Source organism: Pogona vitticeps, chromosome 5, assembly GCF_051106095.1.
Source record: "Pogona vitticeps strain Pit_001003342236 chromosome 5, PviZW2.1, whole genome shotgun sequence".
Classification (NCBI taxonomy): Eukaryota; Metazoa; Chordata; class Lepidosauria; order Squamata; family Agamidae; genus Pogona; species Pogona vitticeps.
This window is the reverse complement of record NC_135787.1, coordinates 109,963,837-109,986,997: the sequence shown is the minus strand read 5'-3', so window position 1 is coordinate 109,986,997 and position 23,161 is coordinate 109,963,837. Positions and strand designations below refer to the sequence as shown.

The 23,161-nt window shown below is 41.1% G+C and overlaps 1 protein-coding gene across 2 annotated transcripts; it reads right to left on the bottom strand.

The window, feature by feature from the left end:
* Positions 1–249: 249 nt before the first annotated feature.
* On the bottom strand, positions 250–20,315 carry SEC61A2 (SEC61 translocon subunit alpha 2). Of its 2 annotated transcripts, none has more exons than XM_020797803.3 (12): positions 20,172–20,315; positions 13,028–13,095; positions 11,323–11,388; positions 9,806–9,884; positions 9,070–9,201; positions 8,840–8,949; positions 6,487–6,640; positions 3,878–4,038; positions 3,177–3,374; positions 2,879–3,070; positions 2,687–2,763; positions 250–1,339 (listed from the first exon to the last, which is right to left on the bottom strand). In XM_020797803.3, exons 1-12 carry the CDS (start codon positions 20,176–20,178, stop codon positions 1,153–1,155), a joined length of 1,431 nt encoding a protein of 476 aa, XP_020653462.1. In that variant the 5' UTR covers positions 20,179–20,315; the 3' UTR covers positions 250–1,152. The 2 variants fall into 2 exon arrangements, with proteins under 2 accessions (XP_020653462.1, XP_072856866.1); XM_073000765.2 differs by lacking the exon at positions 20,172–20,315 and adding an exon at positions 18,821–19,333.
* Between the last annotated feature and the right edge of the window lie 2,846 nt (positions 20,316–23,161).

Here is a 23,161-nt window from a genome sequence, read left to right as displayed (position 1 = left end):
AAGGCTGGAAATGTGATTCTTCTCATAAACAATGTGTACCTTGCCCAATGTGTCTTCTTCCAAAAGGAAATTGCATAGCAGAAATACAATTCTACTTGTAAACAGACTGCACATAGAGTATACACTTAGTTTTGAAGAGAACATTGCAGGGTTTTTCTACTTCTGTGACACCATATCCAGATCAAGCCCTTTAATATTCAATGGGGAAGTCTAATTAAAGAATTCTCAGTAAGTCAAGTTGCAGCGATATTTTAATTAAATAAGTTTATTGTCTAATGTTTGCACTGGTTACATTGCCACCAAGAGAAGCACAAGATAGGGTGGTTATTTTCCAACATGATTTGCTTGTTTCTCCCTTTCACTAATGACATTGCTTTAAGGTCTCTGCCTTTCCTTTTTCTGATTCAGAAGAAGAAAGTGGTGATGAAGTTTCAGAAGCAGATACCCCCGCTCCCTGCCCTCAGAAGAAACAAATGGACTAATAAAACGTGATCTGTAATGCGCAAGAGAGTGCTTTGCAAGCTGCCCCAGGCAATAGTCTCCAACAGGAACATTTAGCCTATCCTGACCACATACCTCCACAGACCATATTCAGGAAGCAAAAAGGTTAAAATGCTCTTCTGCTCTCTTGTCTTTGGTGCCTGGGACAGAGAAAATAACACCTCTAGGCATTGGCTAATGAGGATACACTAAGGGATAGGGGATAGAGAGATCCTATTTATTTATAAACCATATAAAATTGACTTAAAATATAGATTTGGGGGGGATATTGTGTCTTTAGTTTTAATAAGCTCAGAGAGTTTTCTCTTGCCGCAGGGTGCGCTTATGCTTAAATCTCATAATGTAATGTGCAAAAGTTTTCAGCAGCAAAAATGGGCACCATCTGGCCATCTCCACGGTAGTGTTCGAAGAGGAAGGTAGATGTGCTGGTTTCCAGCATTACAGGCAACACTAGAGAGAGTTTTGTATTCTTTGACCAAGACAATGTAAACTTTGATTCTTAAGGCAGCTGGTACTGAAGCTGCAGGCAGGCATTGTGCAATGCCCATCATGAAAAATGGGGCACACAGCACTTGAAAGGAAAAAAAATGGCAATATTGGACTAAAAGGTCACCTGGTGTCCAAATACAGTTCAACATAACATTTCGCTATTTAGAAAAATAAAGCACCCACTCCTCCAACCTCTGCCTGTTCTTTGACAAATATCTCAAAATACTGGTAAATGATGGTGACCGCAAGCAGAATGCCAGTGCCTGAGCCAATGGCTCCCAGGAAATCAGCCAAGACGGAGAGGGCTCCTATGCACAAGCCTCCAAATGCAGCCGCTGTAGGGATATACCTAAACAAAAAGAACATGAGTTTTAATGTAGCCTGCCCTCTTCTGTCATTCATCACTGTATGTAACTCATCAGACATTTAACCACAGAAGAGTTGCTGCTTGATAGTAAGGCTGACAAGAAGCAATGATTTTCAGAGTCGTTAACACCCTTGCCTGAATTGCTTCCACTCCAAAGCTCAACATTTCTTAGCAGTAGCCTGGCAGAACAGGGAATCTTTTGCCTTGCAGATGTTTTTAGATTGCCATCCCCATCACTGGGTGGGCTTGACAGGAGCTGCAGGTCAGAACCTCTACAGAGGGCAACAAACTCCCCATTCCTGCCACAGCTACAACAGCCACTGGAAGAGAAACTGGACAAGAGGTGGGATCCTTTTGTGCTCTGCTTCCAAATTCACCCAAACTTCAATGTCTGCCTCAGAAACAAGAACCACAGAGTTCTGTGATCTTATTGCCTAGCAAGTTTATTTAAATTGATAGTTTTAGGTAGCAACTCATATCTGTTCTGAGAATAATAGAGGGGAGAGGAAGAAGACATGACAACTTTTAGAAATTAATCTGCATGCACTTCACATTTGTCACTGCTACAAGAGGAACCCTGGTCTCTTGATCTGATTCAGCTAGCCTCTTGTATCTTTGTCATTGTTAAAGTCAAGATGGACAGCCCCTTTCTCCATACCAGCAGTCTGTATCTTTTGCTCTTAAAGCATGAAATAAATGAAGCGTACTTTCAAAACTGATTTTGATAGTGTTATCATGATCTTGCAGAAAAGGCTTTGTGAGCAAGAGCAAGGAAGAGTTTCACATTCTGTTCACAGACCTTGTCTTTTGCAATCCAAAGGACCCTGGAGAGTAACATTAAGCTGAGCAGATCTGGTAATGTTTGGCTACACTCAAGTGTAACACTAACTCAATTAATAGACGTGTGAACTATACAGAGAACATGGTAGGCTGAGGCAGCTGCCTCGGGCAGCAAGGTTTGGTGTCATATGGATGGTGATTCTTATTTTAGTTATTATATCATTATTTATTAAGTAATTTGCTTTTATGTTGTTACCAAGGAGGGAGAGAGATGCTTGTAGGATTTTCTACCTTATGTACCAGAACAATTTGGTTTGATTTGCTCTTTGACATCAGTGGCTTAGGGGCTGGTGCCATTTACTGCTCTGCCTTAAGCAGCTAAATATCTTGGCCAGCTCTGACAGCAAGGGAAAAGATTTTAGGAACTTCTAAATACAGAACAGCCTGCATCACTTTCCAGAGAGTACCAGATTCAGATGAGAATACTTCTTGCAAATATGTGAATATGGCAAGGAAGAAAATAATTTAAGATGCCTGCAGTCTTCTTACCTGTTTAATTCGTGAACCATGGATGTATCCCTGTGGCCTCTCATCACCATTTGCTGTTCTTTGAGTTGCTTGGCAACCTGCAGGAACACATGTGGGTCAGATGGCTGTCATGTTTTTCATAACAAACTGATAATTAGAAGGTTGTCTTGGGTAAAGCGTAAGACAGGAGAACAGTTACAAAAAAACACCTACATCTTTTGCAGATGAACCAGAAACCTCAATCCATGTCTTGGAGAAAAATGCACAAGATCCCAACATAAATATAATATAAACAATCACATGGACAGGATCTTCAAAGATAGCACCCATGGATTCCGGGGGAGAGAGGTAATAACAGAGGCCTCCAACAGGATAGGAGCGGGCTGGACCACCACCACTAACATCCTGTACAGGAGGACAGTAAACACAGAAGCATTTATGCCTTTTCAAGACTGAAAGCTGAAACATAGCTCCTTGTAAAGGTTTTGGTTCAGAACAATGGAATACTTACTGCCCATTGGCCAAGTAAGTTTACTAGGAAGTTGCCACTAAACCGCACTGACAACATTTGAGAAATAACATAGAGGTTGGAGACTAAGGCCGACTGAAGTATGATGGGAATGTTGGAGGTATAGAAAAGTTTGATAGGATAGCTACTGTACTGTCCACGGTATCGCGCAGACTTGATTGGGAGATCAACCCGGAATCCCTAAAGGAGTGAGATGGAAAGAAGATATCATTTCATTTTACAAAAATAAGAAATGCTTTCATATAAAAAACAATTTTTAAATGGCTTGGGATTTTGGACCATAACACACACCCCCAAATAACAACGTAGTCCAAACCCCTTAACACATCAGAGTGTAACTTTTTTTGTCAAATCATTATTATTATTGGCAGTATCGTTGCAGAGCAAAGGACAACATAAATATTCAAGTGTATAGCAGCTGTACAATTGAAAATATTCAGTATACAGGTCTCCTTGTACTGCCATGATGTTATCTGGAAGTATGAGCCTCGTTTCCAGTACCAAATTTAATTGCTAAATCAAAACACAATAAAACAACCTGCTCTACTGTAGTCCCACTGAGAAGGTTACAGCAAAAATCCTAGTAGAGAGTGAGATATTTGTGGATCGTTGAGAACATTTAGATTTCAGTTTCTTCTGCAGTTTACAAAAGTAGTAAAATGTACATTATATATTTCTCCTACCTGAAAATATATGACAACAGCAAACACAAATACTGTGGCAATCAGATTCATAAGATTAGGCAAATTCTGGCGATAGAAGGCTTCCCGCAAAGCCCGGACTTTGTCAGTTCGTGTAGCCAAAAGATGGAACAGTGCAATGACTGCACCCTCAAACTCAGTTCCTGTTAAGCACCAAGACCAAAAAAGGATAAACCTTACTGCTCTGAAGTGTACAAAGAATCTACTTCATAATAAGTTCACTCAGCTTGAATATGAGAAGGAAGCAGAATGGCACACAAGAAATAAGCCAATGAAAAGACTCCTTTAAAGAATAGAAGATTAATTAAACTGTATTGAATGTCTACACAGATATTAAAAGACTACAGAGTTGAAGTCAGTTTCTAGTCTTATAATGGAAGATGTGAAATATTGCTTTACCATGCTCATTCATATCTCAGCTTAATCAACTGGGGTATGATCATGTAAAGAATCTTGTCCAAAGTAGTAACTTACAATGTATGTGTCTCAAGAGAAACACTAGTATCATGCAAGTTAGTTAAATTATCTCTGCATTGGCCCTGCCTCCTCCTAATCAGCCTCTAAGTGCAATAGATAATTCTGCTGCAGCTCAGCAATGGATGATAATGAATCATTCAGAAACAGCTGGACTGGAGAATTACCAACACACACAAGTTTCTGTGCAAAAGCCCCTTGTCTGAGTTAACTTCCAACCTCCTCAGGAGATACAGTGGTGCCTCGCTTAACGAGTGCCTCGCTCAACGATGAATTCGCATAACGATGGCCTTTGCTGGAAATTTTGCCGCCTCACCTAATGATGTTTCCTATGGGGGATTTTCGCATAACGATGTTTGGGATCTTGCTTCACTTAACAATGACAGTTTTAGGTCCCCTGTTTCGCTTAACGTTTTTTTTGACAGCCCTGTTTTCGCTGTTTTAAAAATATTCTAAAATGTTTAAAAAATGTTTAAAATGCTTGGAATCGTTAGTGCACCTAATAAAACCTTCGTTAAAGTAATTTGGCTTCGTTCTGAGTCTTTTTGAATTTTTGGTGAATTTTTTTCACCATTGAAATGTATTGAATAGGCTCCTACTGGAACAGATTAACCGGTTTTCAATGCATTCCTATGGGAAATGGTGTTTCGCTTAACGATGTTTTCACATGATGTTTTTAATGGAACCAATTAACATCGTTATGCGAGGCACCACTGTATACTCAAAACAGTGAAATGGTAGGGAAGTGGCCTCATCCAAACAGGGATGCGCAGGGGACTTCCTCTGAAACCCAGAGTGGATGGAGAATCCACACAGCACAGATAATTTTTAATGCACAATAGAAGAAAACATTTTGGGGCAGAAGAGTGAATCATTCCTCCAATCTAATCAACCAAACCGCCTCCTTAGGAATTGGGGGAAGCTTGTGTGCGTATTCCAGAAAAACACAGAAAGGCAGAGAGGGAAATAGTGTGGCACAGTAGCAGAGAAAAAAACATTCAAGGCAATTTTTATAAAATCAGAGACTGGAAACTGGCTAAGATGAAAGGCTATAAGGAAAATGAGCTCTAATCCTATGCTAATTATTCATGTATGATTCTCACTGAGGCCAATGGGACTTACCTACACATAATAGATGATAGGATTGCACCTTTGAGTTTTAAAAATTATGCTAGATGCTAACCCCTCAGCATAAAATAGGCATTGCTTCTCTAGAGGTGGACCCCGACTCTGCCAGGTGAAGCTTGAGAGGCTAAAATAAATAAAGTTAACAGTTCTGTACCATAATAAATTTGACACAGCACACTTTTGACACAGCAGATATTGAGATGTCAGAAGTATATGGTGAATTCTATCACAGCAGTGAACAGCAACTGTGCCACAGTATTTCCATTAGGGACGGTACTACAACAAAAATAACAACAGATGCAGTAAATGGTTCCAGGTACCTTCTCACTTTTTTGTCTGGACTTCCAGAATGTGTGAGTGGCGGTTCTACCCATTCAACAGGCTATACCATACATGCACAGAGGTCCTGACCCAATATGGCATGATGACAATGGCCATGTTACGTGGCTGCAGGAGGTGTTTGTGCAGTCAGGGCCTCCTGCAGTGAGGCAAGTCTTCTGAACAGTGACATGATCTGCCTGGTTCTACCAAGATCCCCAGCAAATTTTTGTCAACAACACATTCTATTACCTCCTTACCCTTAGGTTATGGGAAATAAAAGTGTGAGAGGGAACTCAGAAAAGTTTGCTGCCACTGGTTACAAAATATCTATTCTAGCATCATGACATTTTAAAAAGGTGAGTGAAACACTGCACCCTTTATTCTGAACCTATGCCAAGTCCACATTTAGAGGCAGCTTTAGCAGCTTGACAGTTTCTGCAGCCATAGTCTTTTGCTGCAGACTGAATCCAGTGGCTAGTCCCAACTAGCTTAGATCCAGAGGAATCAACAGAACTTATATAAGCGTTGCTATATCAAAGTTCCATTGATTCAATGGGTACACGCTGTTTGGGACTAACAACTGGATTTAGCCCTATATTGACCCAACACAAAATAGCTTAGACAAATATTTACCCATTCAAAGCATCAGCTATAAAAATGTACTATACCTCTGCCAGTGTTGATGGTAGTTGGACTAAAGGCTTTCCAGACAATGGTTTCGCAGATGTTGGTGGCAATAAAGAGAGAAATCCCAGACCCCAAGCCATAACCTTTCTGTAGCAGCTCATCCAACAACAGCACTATTAAGCCAGCAACAAACAACTGTGGGAGGGGGGAAAATCCAAAGGGTCCATAACTTTTTGGAATTTCTAATTTAAAAAACAACCACCAGATTTTGCTCAAATATGGGACATGCCTGCTATTAAATATAAAATGGAACTGCCTTCTTCAGCCCTTACAGCCACTCTTAACAGACTCTGGAACAATCAATTTTTACATTACAGTCCTCAACATAGAAAGTTTATCCCACTGATGAGATGTTTTAGCAGATTTTGAGCAGTTGAAAGCACAATGAATGGGGAAATCGCCATTATCAGGAATAAGATACTTTGTTCCCCTTACACTTCTTAGGGGAATATAGTTACTGATAGATGAAGAAAGCATTCAAGATCTAATTTTCTCTCAAAAAAGCAATTTATTTCTTTTCATTTCTGCTTTGCTTTATTGTAACTAAAGATGTCTGTATGAAACATTTCCACAGGTCATCAAAAAGTAGGTATAATTACACTTTTGATCTTTTATCTTACTTTTCCAGCATTCAGATCTCTTGACTTGTTTTCTGTAGCATTAAAAACAAAAGAGTACATGCAGAGAAGCTATATAAACTCACTCTTCACTAATTTTAAAACAATGGTTGAAATCCTGTTGCAAGCATAGGTAAATCATGAGTAAAGCAGGCTCATTGAATCAGTGGAAATTTGGTGAATCAAATGGCTATATACTCTAGATGTGACTTACTATGTTAAGCAACATTGACAGAATCATAGAATAATGGACTTGGAAGGGTCATCGAGTACAACCCCCTACCCAATGCAGGAATACAAATCAAAAGATATCTACCAGGCGGTTTTTTCCTAAATTTCTCTTGAATATTCCAGTGTTGGAGCACTCACCACCTTTTGAGGTAATCGGTTCTATTGCCATACTACTCTAACAGTTACAAAGTTTTTCCTCATATTCAACTGAAATCTGGCTTCCTGTAATTTGAGCCCACTGTTGCGTATCCTGCACTCTGTGATGATCTAGAACAGATCCTGTCCCTCTTCTGTATGACAGTCTTTCAAGTATCTGTAAAGTGCTATCATATCTCCCTTCAGTCTACTTTTCTCAAGGCTAAACATGCCCAGTTCTTTCAATCTTTCCTCATAGGGCTTGGTTTCCAGCCCCCAGATCATCCTTGTTGCCCTTCTCTGAACTTGTTCCAATTTGTCAGCATCCTTCTGAAAATGTGGTGTCCAGAACTGGACACAATAATCAAGGCGAGTCCTAACCAGTGCTGAAGAGAGGGGAACCAGTACCTCACGGGATTTGGAGACTATATTTCAGCTAATGCAGCCTAAAATAGCATTTGCTTTTTTTGTAGCCACATCACACTGTTGGCTCATATTCAGCTTGCGATCTACGAAGACTCTAAGATCCTTCTCACTCGTAGTATTGCTGAGCCAAGTATCCCTCATCTTGTAACTGTGTGTTTGTTTTCTTTTTCCTAAGAGCAGTTCTGAATTTCATTCTCTTGTTTTCAGTGCAGTGCTCAAAGCTATCTATATCATTTCGAATTTTGTTTCTGTCTTCAGGAGTATTAGCTATTCCACCCAATTTTATGTCATCCACAAATCGGATTAGCATTCCCTGCATCCCAATCTAGGTCATTAATAAAAATGTTGAAAAGCACTGGGCCCAGGACTGAGCCCTAGGGTACCCCACATATTACCTCTTTCCAGTTTGAGAAGGAGCCATTAATCATCACCCTCTGAGTATGATTCTGTAACCAACTGTGTATCCACTTGACAATTGGTTCTATCCAGCCAATACCTAGTTCGTTTGCTAACCAGAATATCATGCAGTACTTTGTCTGCGTTTGCCTGTACTCTTCCTTTGTCGCCTGCCCTTCTTTCCATTTCCTATATGTGTCCTTTTTTTGTGAAGCCATGCTGACCTTTTTGACTGTCTCCAACCTTTTTTTCCTAGTTGGAATTGTTTGTAGTTGTGCCTTTAGAATTTCCTCATTGGGGATTTAGTGAGTCAACTTCTTTTTTATTCAGATGGGTCTACTCTAGTTGCAACATTATGCTAAAGTAAATTACCACTAGAATAGGGCCATTTGAATCAATGGAACTTATGAAGAAGTTGACTCACCAAATCCCCACTGACTCAAAGGGCCTACTTCAGTTGTGACTTACTATACTAAGTAACAGGATTTCAGCCACAATAACTATGCATAAAAGGTATTTAAAGGCATACCTGGATTATGATCAAGAGACAAATTCCAGCCCCCATTTCTGCCGGATCTCCATACATCCCAGTCATGACATACACAATAGCTTGCCCAATAGTGATAATCATTCCAAACACTGTAAACAAAATTAAAGGAAAACTCTTTCTGTTTATATGATCAAATGGGCCCAAATACTGCTAGACAGTACATTATGAAGAAAAGAAAATTCCATTATGGCATACAAATCAATGCTCACACTTCTGTGCACCGTTGAACAGGGCTCTATCTTTCGGTGTATCACCAACTTCGATGATCTTGGCTCCAGCCAGCAGCTGCATAATTAACCCAGATGTCACAATGGGAGAAATCCCCAACTCCATTAAAGTGCCTGTAAAGAAGGAAGTAGGAAAAACACAACTTTTAACAGTGGTTCAAAACTGCTACAAACAGTTCTTAACCAACATTTCTTAACGATTTCAACATATCCATTTCCAAATCTACTGAGACAATCTACAGTTTCTAAATATACTTGGCCATGTACTTAACTGTAGTATATCCCTGGTATCATAATTTACCTATTCAGATACCTACCTCTACCTTGTAATTCCAGAGGCACTTTCCAAGCCCTAAAACCACTTTGGCCAGAATCCTACCAAGGAAAAAACATGCACACAAGAGAAAACGCACAAAGTCTTTCCCCTTCTGGTGGGCTGCTCCTTAAATGATCAAGTATGTGACTGTTTGCATGCCGAATTTTGCAACCAGTTTGCAGCAAGCCACACAAAGGATAACCTAAGTGTGTGCAACTGCCCTTCTGTGATCATGTACCCAAATAGGATTTTGACCTTTTTAATTTATCGGTACTGACGACTATTGGAGGCTGAAGTTTCACAAGACTTCCCAATTGCCTATCTCATCCCAAAGTCTGATCTTATAGCAACCAGGATCAAGTTAATCAAGGGCACAGAAAAGAAAGTAACTGAAGCACTGACCTCTGTTTGATGCAAGGATGACTCTCATCCAGTAGAAAGGATCTGCAGAGTCTGATGACATTATTCCAAACAATGGAATCTGCAAGATTTACAGAAGTCAGAAGAATGATGGCCATTTCTTAAACATAGATTTGCAGTGGACCCTCTGCTTATGGAATTAATCCATATTGGAACAGTGGCTGCAGGTCAAAAAGTCTGTAGGTCGAGTCTCCATTGACCTACAATGCATTGAAAACCGATTAATCCGTAACCGGCCGTTTTTGTTCCATTTTGCTTTTTTTTTGGTCTGTAGGTCGATTCTCCGGCTGCAAGCTGAACCTAAATTCTGCGGCCAGAGAAGTCTGTTACTCGAAAAGTCTAAATCGAGCTGTCTGTAAGTCGAGGGTCCACTGTATGCAATACGGCACCATTTCCCCAATAACAGGAATGCAATTTCAGATGAAGGCCACCAAATTGCTATAGTCAGCTTTTTTGCTCAGTCAGACTAGAATGCAGGGCAGCTGGCATAAGCTGGAAACCATGGGTGTCCCATCGATGTCTACTCATGGATACAATATAAATCCTACTTGGTTCAAAATAACTTACTCTCAAATTATACAGTGGTGCCTCGCACGATTGCTTCATACAACGACGAATTCACACAGCGATGGGTTTCTTTGAGGAATTTCCCCGATCGTTTAACGATGTTCTCTATGGGGGAATTTCACTTAACGATGTCCCTTTTTCGCTCCTGTAAAAGTGTCTTAAACTGTTTGAAACCTGTTTTAAATGCTTGCAATCGTTAGCAAACCTCATGAACCCTATGCAAACTTAATTTGGTGTTGTTCTGAGTCGTCGTTAATTTTTGGTGATTTTTTGTTTTCTCCATTGAAAGCCATTGGACGGTCCGTCCAATGGCTTTCAATGGAGAAAACAAAAAATCACCAAAAATTAACGACGACTCAGAACAACACCAAATTAAGTTTGCATAGGTTTCAGGAGGTGGGCTAACGATTGCAAGCATTTAAAACAGGTTTCAAACAGTTTAAGACACTTTTACAGGAGCGAAAAGGGACTTCGCAAACCCATTCAAATGCATTGAGTCGGCTTCAATGCATTTCAATTGGGGAACCACATTTCCCTCAACGATGTTTCCTATGGGGATTTTCGCTTAAGGACGGCAATCCGTTCCAATTGGAACGGATTAACCAGTTTTCAATGCATTCCTGTGGGAAATGGTGTTTCACAGAATGATGTTTCACAGAACGTTTTTTTTTTGAACCAATTAACATCGTTGTGTGAGGCACCACTGTATAGGGTTGTATTCTTAAATACCAAGGATGTTTAAAGCTCTAAACTATTTTAAAACCAGTGTAATAATCCTTTGTTGAAATAAACTAAAATTTTCTAACTAGTTGTTCATATCAGGTTTCTGTATCACAGCTCAAGTGTAGTTAACATCTGGACACATCTGTTCCATTACAACACTTCTTACGTCCCCAGCAATTCATAGATGTTACATTTAGGCCCACATTTACCTGGCAGCATACTAAAAAAATGAAGAGAGTGATAGCTGTCCACAAAACTTTTTCTCGAAATTGAATCTATAAATCACAATGAAAAAAAAGAGGGTCAAACCATAGCACAAATAATCATTTTTCCATTATTAAACACTGATGTGGGAAGAAAGCTGTTCTCAAAATAATAATTCTTAAATAAAAACAATTCACTTTTCTTTCCATATCACTTTCCTAGCTGTCATGGATTTTTTGATGAGGGAAAAGGTAAGTCCATAAGTAAAATGATCAACAAAAATATTTTAATAAAGAATAAATAAGAATATACAAAGATATATAACAAATGGCACAGTGAGAACAATACTACAGCACTTGGAGCCCATTTGGATAATATTTTTCTGGGCAACAGTGGCACACGGTGTAGCAACCTACACATAAACCTGCACTTTATCAGAAGTAAAATTAAATGCTTTTGTTGCAGTGATCTATGCACGGTAATTTTAAACATTACAACTCAACAGTAAACTTCACTAAATCCAATGGGACTCTGTGGTACATGCAGGACTGTGTCCACAGCTGCTAACAAAGATTGCTGGACTGTGCCTCATATTGCCTGACCAGAGGTAGGTAACTGTGGTGGCTTCTCTCTCTCCCCTCTCTGTGTAGAGTTCTTTCCTCCACCACCTAACAAATTAGGCCTAGCAGTAAGAATATACAGTATATAGATATATAGATATATATATATATATAGACATAGATATATAGATAGATAGATATAGATATATAGCTATAGATATATAGATATATACAGTATACAGTACAGTATATAGACATAGATATAGATAGATATAGATATAGATATATAGATATATATAGATCTATATCTATATCGATACTGTATATAGATAGATATAGATATATAGAGATAGAGAGAGAGAGAGAGAGAGAGAGAGAGAGAGAGAGAGAGAGAGAGAGAGAGTAAGTAGCCTGGGTTCTACAATTTTGAAAGGTATTGCATCCCATTTTGAACTTAAACCAAAAAACCTTGAGGAAAGCCCTTTTTTATTTATGACAATATTTTTGCACTGGAGGGTGGATAAAATAAACACAGGGTGGTATACAGCCCATGAGCCTCACTTTGTCCACTCCAGCAAACCATAGCAACAAGTGCAAACCTGAACATGCCAGCATTTAATAAAGAATAGCCATTGAAGGCTGTGGTTTTCTATTTCTGATATTTCTCTTTTGAAGAATATAAAATGCATCTTCAAACTATTGTACACCGTGTCATAACAGTGCTATGTTTGAATGTGTAGAGCTTGGAAGATAACTTTAGAAAATAATAAATATGACATGTTGAAACAACTCACAAGGGAGTAGTGATAAGATGATGTACTAACACCAAGGAAGTCATTCTATAACTCCCCAAGTATGGATGCCATTTAGATGCCATTACATTAATTCTTCTCAAAAGTATATTTTCCAGCTCTAAGAATGGATGATGCCAACGTTTTTCAAACTGTATTCGCAAGCCAAGAATTCCTAAATACTCTGAATATTCTCAGCAAAGTAGACATGGCATGGGCCTATGCATGTTTACTTGTAAGTAAACATCACTGTGTTACTAGAATGCATTTCCAAATAAATGCACACAAAACTCCTGCCTGATCAAAATGCACTCAAGTAGCCTTGCACCAGCAAAAAGGACCCAAAGATGAGCACTCACTTTTCTTTCAGGCTTCTGGATCTCTGGTAAAACAGCACAGAAGGGCTTAATAACTTCTAGAAATTTGACTGTTGGGGGAAAAAGACACAAGGAGGAAAATCAATTTATCTATTTTTATATATATAGGCACTCTTGCTCTCTCTCCAGAAACCAGGTGTCTCACATAAGAAAAAAAGCACAGATTTTTAAGCATTCGTTTTTTTTATTGAAAACTGTAAGTTTTTTTTAAAAAAATGGTTGTTCAGTAAAGGACAAATGAATTACATTGTTAGCAACAGCTTTTTAAAAATTAAGCAGGAGAACAACAATGATGGTACTTTAAGTAATTTAAAGATAATGGCCAAAACCCTCCATAATTATCCTGGCATAAAATTCAGAAGCAAATTGCCTCAAGTTAAGAAACCACCATTGACATAAGCTTAAATGTCCTAAATGCATGTGAAAAAAAACATTTAAAAAACATGCCAGAAATCCTCTGACATATCACCTCTGATCGGCACACCCAGATTCACGCGTGTCACCATCCAAGGGTATGTATCTGTTAAGAGTCATGGCGCAGTTTCTGGTGTTTGGTATTATATATCCTGCAGACTACAGAGTACTTGCTCTAGTTTAGTATTCTATGGCTATACTACACTGGCTCTGTGTGTGCAAATGACACACAAATTTCATTTTGAACTTTGGTCTTTTATTTATTAGTTGCTTTTCCAAATGTCCATTTAAAATGCAATAAAATGCACTAGAAGATTTCATCCTTCTGGTCAGTAAAATGAATACCCAACTTGCTGAGAGGCATTGTTTGCATAATTAGTTATGTTATAAACCAGTGGTTCTTAACCTTTGTTACTCGTATGTTTTTGAACTGCAACTCCCAGAAACCCCAGCCAGCACAGTTGGTGGTGAAAGCTTCTGGGAGTTGCAGTCCAAAACTCCTGAGTAACCCAAGGTTAAGAACCAGTGTTATAAACCACAGAGACTGCTCTAGGAATATGGGGTGGTATATAAGGTGTATAAGTCGAAACAACAAAAGCAGTGACTTTATTGTGAGGGTTCAGTTTTTGGGGCTGTCGGTTCTTCAAATAAAGGACGAGTCGGTTGAGGTAAATCAAATGGTTCAGTATTTATTGCAACATCAACTCCAACAGGGTTCACCCCTAAAAAGGGGTTCAAAGATTCTTGTAACATATTGCTCAGCTTTAACGGGGTCCATAAACTGTTTATAAAAGGATTTGTCGTCTCTGGGTTCCAAGGTCCTGTTAACAACGGCACAGTTCCCTGCCCAGGGTCCAAATCTTCGTCCAGAGAAATCAACGGTAAAGTCTCTTCATCCCCACTCCACTCACCCCAAGACGACCCGTCTCCTCCTTCGACTCCCCAGGGGCCGGGTAACCCCCCAACTTCCTCAATTCGGCTATATGCCATTGTTTTTTCCTTTCTAGCTCTCGGGCTACTGCTTCCCTTTCTTCCCGGAGCTTCCTCCTCCACTCCTTGGCCTCCGTCTCGCCCCAGTACGAAGGACGAGGCTTTAGCCCAAGCTGACGGCGTTTCTCTGCCTCTTCATGGGGGACACGGACCTGCTCCCACTTATGGGTCCAGGGATCCTCCATCCAGATCCACTCCCATCCCCCCCCGTATCTCCGCCGGCTTCCCTCTTATATCTCCCGCCGCTGCCTCAATCTCCTCCCTCCATCTTCCCGCCAAAGATCCCCCGGGTTCCGGGGCAAGGGTTAACCCTTTCATAGTCGCCTCCAAATCTCCCGTATCTATCCCCTTATCCAAGGTAAGGGGTTCGGCGACCTCTTGCTCCCAATCTGGGGTCTCCACGCCTTTCTCTTCCTGACGCGTTGGGGACGGAGGTGGGGATGTTTGCGTGTGAAGGGTTCTCTTCGAGAGCGACGGCACTCCCACTAAGGCCTCCAATTTGGGGGCCTCACATTTATCTTCTGGGTATACTTTATTTTATTTTTTATTTTTATTTTATTTTATTTTATTTATATGCCGCCCACTCTACCCTACTTGTATCAAGTTGCACCACTGGATACACAACATGCAATGTCCAGGGTGATTTTGGAACTTGAAGCAATTCTCCTTCAAAAATTACACCAGCATAACTATGCAGAAGGATTGGCTGGCATAGATTTTGCCTATATCCAACACAGTCCACAAAATTTCTATAGCAATCTGTGTTTCAGGAAGCTATAAGTGACTGGCCAAAATCCTGTTGCACAGCATTGCCAGTGCAGCAGGAACAGTATCACCAGCAGCGGCAGAATGTCTTTAATTTAAATTTTCCTGCTTTGAATTTGGGCTGAGTGCAACTTCATCTCATTGCAAGCAAGTTACACTAACCGTAAAATAAAAGTAGAGGCTCTTTAATTAGTTGCAACCTGGTGCTGCAGAAGCATCATGCCTGCTATGTTGCTGGAGCTATTAACAGGATTTTGGCCACAATTTCCATATGTAATAAAAACTACACTATGTTTCCATAACATTCTCGTTGCCTTTTATTGTTTTTAATTATTTAGTGAGACATTCTCCTAATATTGCAGTCCAAATGTTATTATGCCAGTTAAGAAAGTCTATGAGTATTATATGACTGTAATTTGCCTGCCTCCCATCAGAAACAAAGTGTTGCTTTTTTTAAAAAAGCTCCTTAAATGGCTACACCTTAATCTGATCCTCAAAGATTAAGAGTAACATTAATTTTGTTTCACATTGGACTCCATAACTAATTATTTTACTAAATTTATTAAAACCCTTTATCCAGAATTATTGAATGACTACTCTCAATACATATGGAAATAAATTCCTAACTAACTGTTGCTAATACAGTGAAGGCACACCAACACATATAAAGTTTAATAACAGAGGTCCAAGGTACTATTTATGAATAACCTCTAGCATATTTTCTTTGGCTGACATGAACGTAAACATTATTTTTATTCCCTACACCTTCCCACTGCATCATCCCTGTAAATTCCCTCAGTGTTTTTCCCCAAACTTATACTGATAAGTTCTTCTGCCAACATCTTTTAGACTTATGGCACTATTCCTTCTGTATTATTTCTTAAAAACAAAGTTTTCCTGACCTATAAGCAGCCTGACTCTTTTCCCCTGATTTGCACTGAACTGAGTGATGGGACTAAAGGAGATCCAGGTTCAATTATCCCCACTCAACCATAAAAGTGACTTTGCACTAGCCCTGTTTCTCGCCTATTCTCTCTGGAGAATAAAAATGGGAAAGACTTCCTTAAATTCTTTGGAAAAAAAGATGATAAATTAATGTAACAAGTACTAGTAGTATTTGTAGCTGGCTGAATAGTTGAGTGAGTCAGAGATGGGGATTCCCCACTGAGTCTCCTAGGGCAGTGGTCCCCAACATTTTTGCACCATGGACCGGTTGGGGGGAAGGGGTCTGTATGCAGGGGGCAGCCCCCATGCTCAGTGCATGTGCGAAGGGGTGGGGTTGCTCCAGGAGCGCGCACACAAACTCACACACATGCGCGAAGGGGCTGTGGGGGGGTGCATGTGGGGGCAGAAGATCTGTCTCCACGGCCCGGTCCAGCCAAGGCCACAGACCGGCACTGCAGACTGGGGGTTGGGGACCCCTGTCCTAGGAGAAGAACCAGCCTATATAGCCTTTGGCAAACTTCACAGTCTCACAGCACCCCCAGGAGAAGAAAACAGTAAACCACTTCTGAACATACCTAAAAAAGCTGGGAAAGGGTCACAAATCAGAACTCACTTGACATGATGTAATTATTACTATTAATAATAATACAGTAGTTGCAACCAGCTTGCCCTAACATTTCACATATAAGTTATTCCTATATACAGCTTCCTTAGTCCAAAGGAGTCCCTCTGGTTCTGTTTTTTGCATTCTTTACGTGTATCTTGACCATAAGAAATGAACAGTGAAAGGGCTGCACAGGATAGATTTTTATACCTTTTTTTTCTACTGGAATGTGCAAACCATAAAAATTAATTTTGTACCGTTCCTTGCAATTGAATTCTGTTCACCAGGCAGGGAATACATTATATCACATATTTTAGATTTGTCTTCTTGACCATGCAAATCATTACTATTACACAAAGTATTTATACTTGCCTGTTTCATTCAGCGCCCTCTAGCATATTAATAAAATACATTATCATGATCCGTTACATGGATAAGACCCTATGTATATCAACTTATAACTAAGTCCCACTCTGTAGGGCCTACTTCCAAACAGTCAGAATCCAAATTCAACTTAATGGAAAAGGGAGGCATATTATTAATTCTTCCCCACTGCAGTTTTTGGGGGCTCAAAAGTTTAAACCTTGGATCATCAGCACCCTTTCATGAGATTCCCAATATCCCAGAATATTGAAAAGCAGATATCAACTAAACAACATGGCACTTCTGTGATTCATTGTAGGATTTCATTCTGAAATCAGCACTCCAGATGAAATTACAGTATTTGGGGTTTACACATCTATGGTGATTTGTATAAATTATCTCTCCATATGAACAAAAAGTGAGGTCAGCTTTTTCTTCATCTGAGAATCCTCAGAATGTGATGTATTATCTATTAGCATATTTAGATTTCACCTATCCTCTCTCTTTTCCTCACACAACCAGCTTCTGAGATAGATTTGGATGAGGGGTAAGACTAGATTTTTCTAGGACTGGTACCATGTATGTGAAAATTGGTGTCGGATCATTTATCCAGACCCGACTGATAAAAAGAAAATCTACTTGAAGATTACATCGGTGCTGTAATTATGGCCAATCAGAAATGCGGCACATCTGTAAGCCGAAATTGCTTCCTTCCATTATGTATCACCAATCTCATTAACACAAGTCCTAGATCCTGTGACATTTCACAGAATAGTCCCAAATAATTACATGTTCACCTTCTTGACGATTAAACAATGAGTTCAGTACAAGAAGTGCTAGGTTTGGGTGCTGATTTTCATTTTAGAAAGAAACATGATCAGTACAAAGGCATTAAGGAGAACATGCTGCTCAGTTTGATGTACTGCACTTGGCCAAACGAAGCTCTAACTCTTGAACTAAAATAAAAAAGTTCAACTGAAACAATGTGAGTAATTCTACCACCATGTGAAAAGAAAGGAGGTCCAGAGGTACAGACCACGAGCAACCTTTGTAGTTGCTAGGCTTTTTTTAAAAGATGGCAGACAAGCAATATCAAAGTACTGCATAACTTTTTCTGGGGAACATATAACAGTGTTTTACACCAGGACAATAAAGCCACAATTTCCCTAATCCTCATTTCAGCTTGCATTTCATTTTGTGCAGGGTTTTCATCTCAACAAGGGGAGCTAGAAGGAACTACAAATGAAGCAAATTATTTTTAGGGGAAAGCTGCCTTGCCAGAACTGGTCTGAATAGCCTTCAACTCCTTTTCATCTCTCATGCTATGCATTCAATGAGCACCACCTCCAAGTGCTTCCATAAACACCGATTTGAAAGTGCCAACAAACAAGCAATCCAATCTTTTCCAGGTTGTTTGGACTACATCCTCCATAAGCCCCAGCAAGCATAGGCAATGGTCAGAGATATGGATTATGGAGTCCAAAATATCCAGATGGCACCAAGCTGAAACAAGAATGAAGCAAGAATGGTGCATTTCTGCACAGACAATTTAGTTAGTACAGATTCATGCAAACATTTGACTCTACAAAAAGCTTTCTATTAGTCAGAACAGATACAAGTTTCAGTACTTTTCTAGTATGGGCAGGACTAACATTCCTTAAAATAAACTTCTGCTGAACCTGAGCAAACCTTACCTATTTCCACATTTTACTTTCCTCTGAAGATACCAATATTATAAAGAATTTCCTGACAGCAGGTGTTGTGCAATGGCAGGAAGCTGGACTATTTGACTCTTGGAAACTATTTCATCTCTACCATTCCATGATTCTGTCTTTTCCAATCTGGTTCCCCTCCATCAGCCCCAGCCAATATAGCTGATGGTCAGGGGTCCTGGAAGCTGTACTTTAAGACAGCTGGAAGAGTCTGGATTGGACAATGCTGGCAGTTTCAAACTGACCTTGACACAAACTGACATCAACATTGTTCCAAAGCAAATTGCCACAATCAGGGCCATCTGAAAACAAATGCAAGTGTGTTGTCAAGCTGCATCTGAGATAATTAAGTAGCGGCTTTACCATTGCATCCCTCCCAGTGAGTTTCCGTGGCTAAGCAGAGACTCCAGGCCACGTCCTAGTCTGTCATTACACCAAAATGAGTACCAAAAGCACACATGTGAAAAAAACAGCATGCAGCTCTCTTTTTCTGAGGAAATCTGAATAAGTGCTGAGTTTGGGCAGATTCAAATTCCTGTTACACCGTGATCATATGAGACAAGTAAAACCCACAAATTTTGCCAAGGCTAATGGCCCAGAGAACTGGAGATAATGGCAATATACCAGGTTTTAGGTACTGAGTATGCACAGAGAAAGGGCATTATCTCTACTTGGACTTGTCTACAGGCTAACCCAGGACTAGGAAATGTGTGACTCTCCCGATGATGTTAGATTACAACTCCCATCAGGTTGCCATTAGGGTTAGCCAGTGGTAACGTGAAATGTTGTATTGGGAGAGTTACACATTCCCCGTCTCTGTGCTAATCCACATGGGAAGCTAAATGCTGAACCTGATTCTAAGGCAACACACACAATGGGGATACAGCCCTCCTCCAAGAACATCACTGCATCCTCCTTAGGTGGCTTTAGATCAGGAATGAAGAACAGGCGTCTCTCCAGATGTTGATGAACTACAATTCCCATCATCTCTCACCCTGGGCGCCAATGATAAGAGGTGATGAAAGCTGAGTCCAAAGACAGAGGGCTCCCGTCCGGTTTCAACCTAATCTCCCTCGCACCCACCCCTACAGGGATGTTTTGAAGCTGGAATCCCTGGAGCGCCTTAGAAGGAGAGCCTGGCCGCGAGGGGTGACTTTTGCTGCCCGAGTCGCAGCCGGGCCGGTTAGCGTCGGCGTGGAAGCAGCGGAAGCACCCGGTCCCTTGGCGACCAGGGAGCTCTGTGCAAGCATGAGGAGCCAGGCGGGCAACGAGGGGTTAAACGCCCAGCTCCCGTCCCTCCCAGGAGCCTCCTCCACCCCGTCCCGCGACTCACTTCCCATGCTGGCGGAGGAGGGGAGGGGCGGCGCCCGGAGGCGGGATCCGCCGGCGCTCGGCGTCCGAAGGTCTCACTCACGGGGAATCCCCGAGCCGAGCCGAGCCGAGCCTGCCTTCCTGCCAGCCAGCCGGGCCGTCCCCGTCGCTCCCGCGGCTAGGAGCTGTTCACGTGGTCCGTGACGCTTTTTTCCGGCGCCGGGGCGCAAGCCACAGAGATCGGAAAGATAGAGCGGTGGCGGAGAGAAGGGTCGAGGAAAGCCCTTCCGAAGGATTTCTCCTCCCTCCGCTTTCCCTCGGAAGGGGACGGAGCAGCCCCCCCCATCCCTTCCTGCGGGACGACCTAAGGAAACGCGAGGTGGGGGGGAGAAAGAACCTTTCTTCCGGAAAAGCCTTCCCCCCCCCTTTTAACCGCCTCATGGATTCAACCGGCTTTATTTGATCCGAAGAAAGGGCCAAGTTCCGATTTTTAGCGTCCCATGGTTCCCCACCCCCCCACTCCGAAAAAAGTCTTTCAGTTCATTCTCATTTAGAAATAGCACTCGAAGTCTGGAAAGAGGCGTAAAAGAACAAATGTCAAAAACTATAAATGCCGCAGGTGGTCGATTGTATGGCGTTTATGATGCGTGATCTCAAAAAAATGTGTTTATAATGCGTGATCCATTGATTTGAAAGTGGCAGCAAACAAGCAGTGACGTTTATAACGCGTGACCCCCCCATAGGGCTTTCATTCTCATTTGCCACAGAGACCTCATCACCATCATGTTAGAACTGCAGAGCTGGAAGGGACCTATGGATCATTAAGTCGACTCAGTTCCATATAACACCAGAGTAGGACCTCCACGAATTTATTCACATACTTCAATCCAATGGGAGAGGTGGGCTGAAAAAAAAACTTCCATCAGTGAAACTGGGCAGGCAGCCAAATCCCTGTGCACTTCTGAAACCAGCTCTATGGGAATGGGAGCCATTTCCACAGGGGAGATAGGAGGAGGATTGGGAGACAGAAGGGAAAAATTATGGTGTGGCAGGACTCCTGCACTGTTTGTAACACTGGATTGGGGGCTAAAGTTCAGTGTCAGAAATTCTAGATCAAAATCCTCTACTTCCCCCTCACAACTAGATTTTATTGGCGGTTGTGCTGTAACAGTCACTGAGAGAGCTTTCTGATGTGATTGCCTTTGAGTACAGTGGGGTCTCTACTTAAGAACTTAATCCGTATTGGAAGGTGGTTCTCAAGTGGAAAAGTTCTTATGTAGAATCTGCATTTCCCATAGGAATGCATTGAAAACCATTTAATCTGTATCTGCTTTTTTCCGTCCATAGAAACTAATGGGAAGCTGCTATTCCGCCTTCTACCACTAGAGGGGGATTTTTCTCTTTTTTTCCCTTAGGTCAGGGAACAGTGTTAAAAGCACTTCTGACGAAGCTAATTTTGAAGCAATGGACTGAAAACCAATTAATCTGTTCTGGCTGTTTTTTTTGTTATGTAGAGGTGCGTTCGTACATTGAAGCATTAGTTCCCATAGGAACTAATGCAAAGCTGGTTAATATGTACTCTACCACTAGGGGGAGAACATTTTTTTAACCTAAGATGACCTAAGGTTAAAAAAAGAGCAGGAAAGTTTTTTTTTCCTGTTCTTATCTTGGATTTTTGTTCTCAAGTAGAAGCAAAATTTAGCAAATGGAGCTGTTCTTAAGTTGGATTGTTCTTAAGTAGGGACGTTCTTAAGTAGAGACCCCACTGTACTCCCTTCTCATTGCTGCATTTTAAAGAGATGACATGGAACTATTGGTTTTGGCAGCCACCCCTCAACTCTGGTCAGTGGTGGCTGGTTCATGTCGTGGCTGGAAGTTCCCAAGGCACTGCAGCCAAAGGTTGGCACAATAAGGGTGCTGCTGCCACTACCTCTCTTCCTTTCTGGACCTCTCCCGCACACAGTTACACAGTATGTGCTGAGGCTAAGCTCAATAGGAGGAGATTGAGACTGACCCAGCCCCACACCTCTGGTCAGATAGTAGGCAAGAGCAGGTTGGCTTTGCATAGCCAAGAGATGATTCTCCCCATTTTCCCAAACAAGCTAGGTAGAATAGTGCAATCCTTGATATACGGATAATTATCATAAAAGACAGTACTGCACATCAGTCAATGGGCTGATAATAGGATCAGGTAGTCTTCTGTTCATCAGAAGAGCTTATAATGAGCCTGTCTCTGGACCCTACAGCTTCTTGTCTTGATTGTAGTGGTCACTTTTAGTAATTCAAGGACAGCTTTGATAACACGCGGCAACACTGAGATGCCAATTCAGCTGAGACAGTGCAGTCAGCCTCCGGCCCCCGATTGCAGAGAAGAGAACCTATGACACTTTGCCGCAGGTGCAAATCTGAACAGCCACCATTGCAACCACTTCTACCACTATACCATCAGCCCCAAAGATGAGCATACTGGACTCAGATGTGGCTTCATCTGGCTTAAATGTTAAACCAAAACAGCTCAAATTGTCATCCTACATTGTCAAATTGAAAGGAATATTTTTGTCAAAAGCATGCTCATGGGAATGTGTGCAGGAAATTGAGGGGGGGGGCTTTTTTGGCCAACAGTTTGCTACCATGGTTACCAGATGTATGGGAACATACATGTGTACACCTGTAGGCTAAGGTGATGGAGCCTATCAGAGGACAATCATCCTGATGTACATATGTTCAGGTACTTCCAGGCTTCAAGTGATGCCCAAACTTCATTTTTGTTACAATGGTACATTAATTCCTCTTGTTCTTCTCTGTTATGTGCCATCAGGTCACCTCCAACAACGTAACAAATCCTGAAGAATTGCTTTACACATGGCAGAATCCTACTGACAACTTATATTACGTTCATAAGTGAAATTGTATACGCCACAGCACCAACATGCTGGTAGTGAATGCTTGTTGCATTCCTGGTTGCGTGATTGGCACATCCTTAACTAGTAACTATTTCCTGCTGCAATGTAT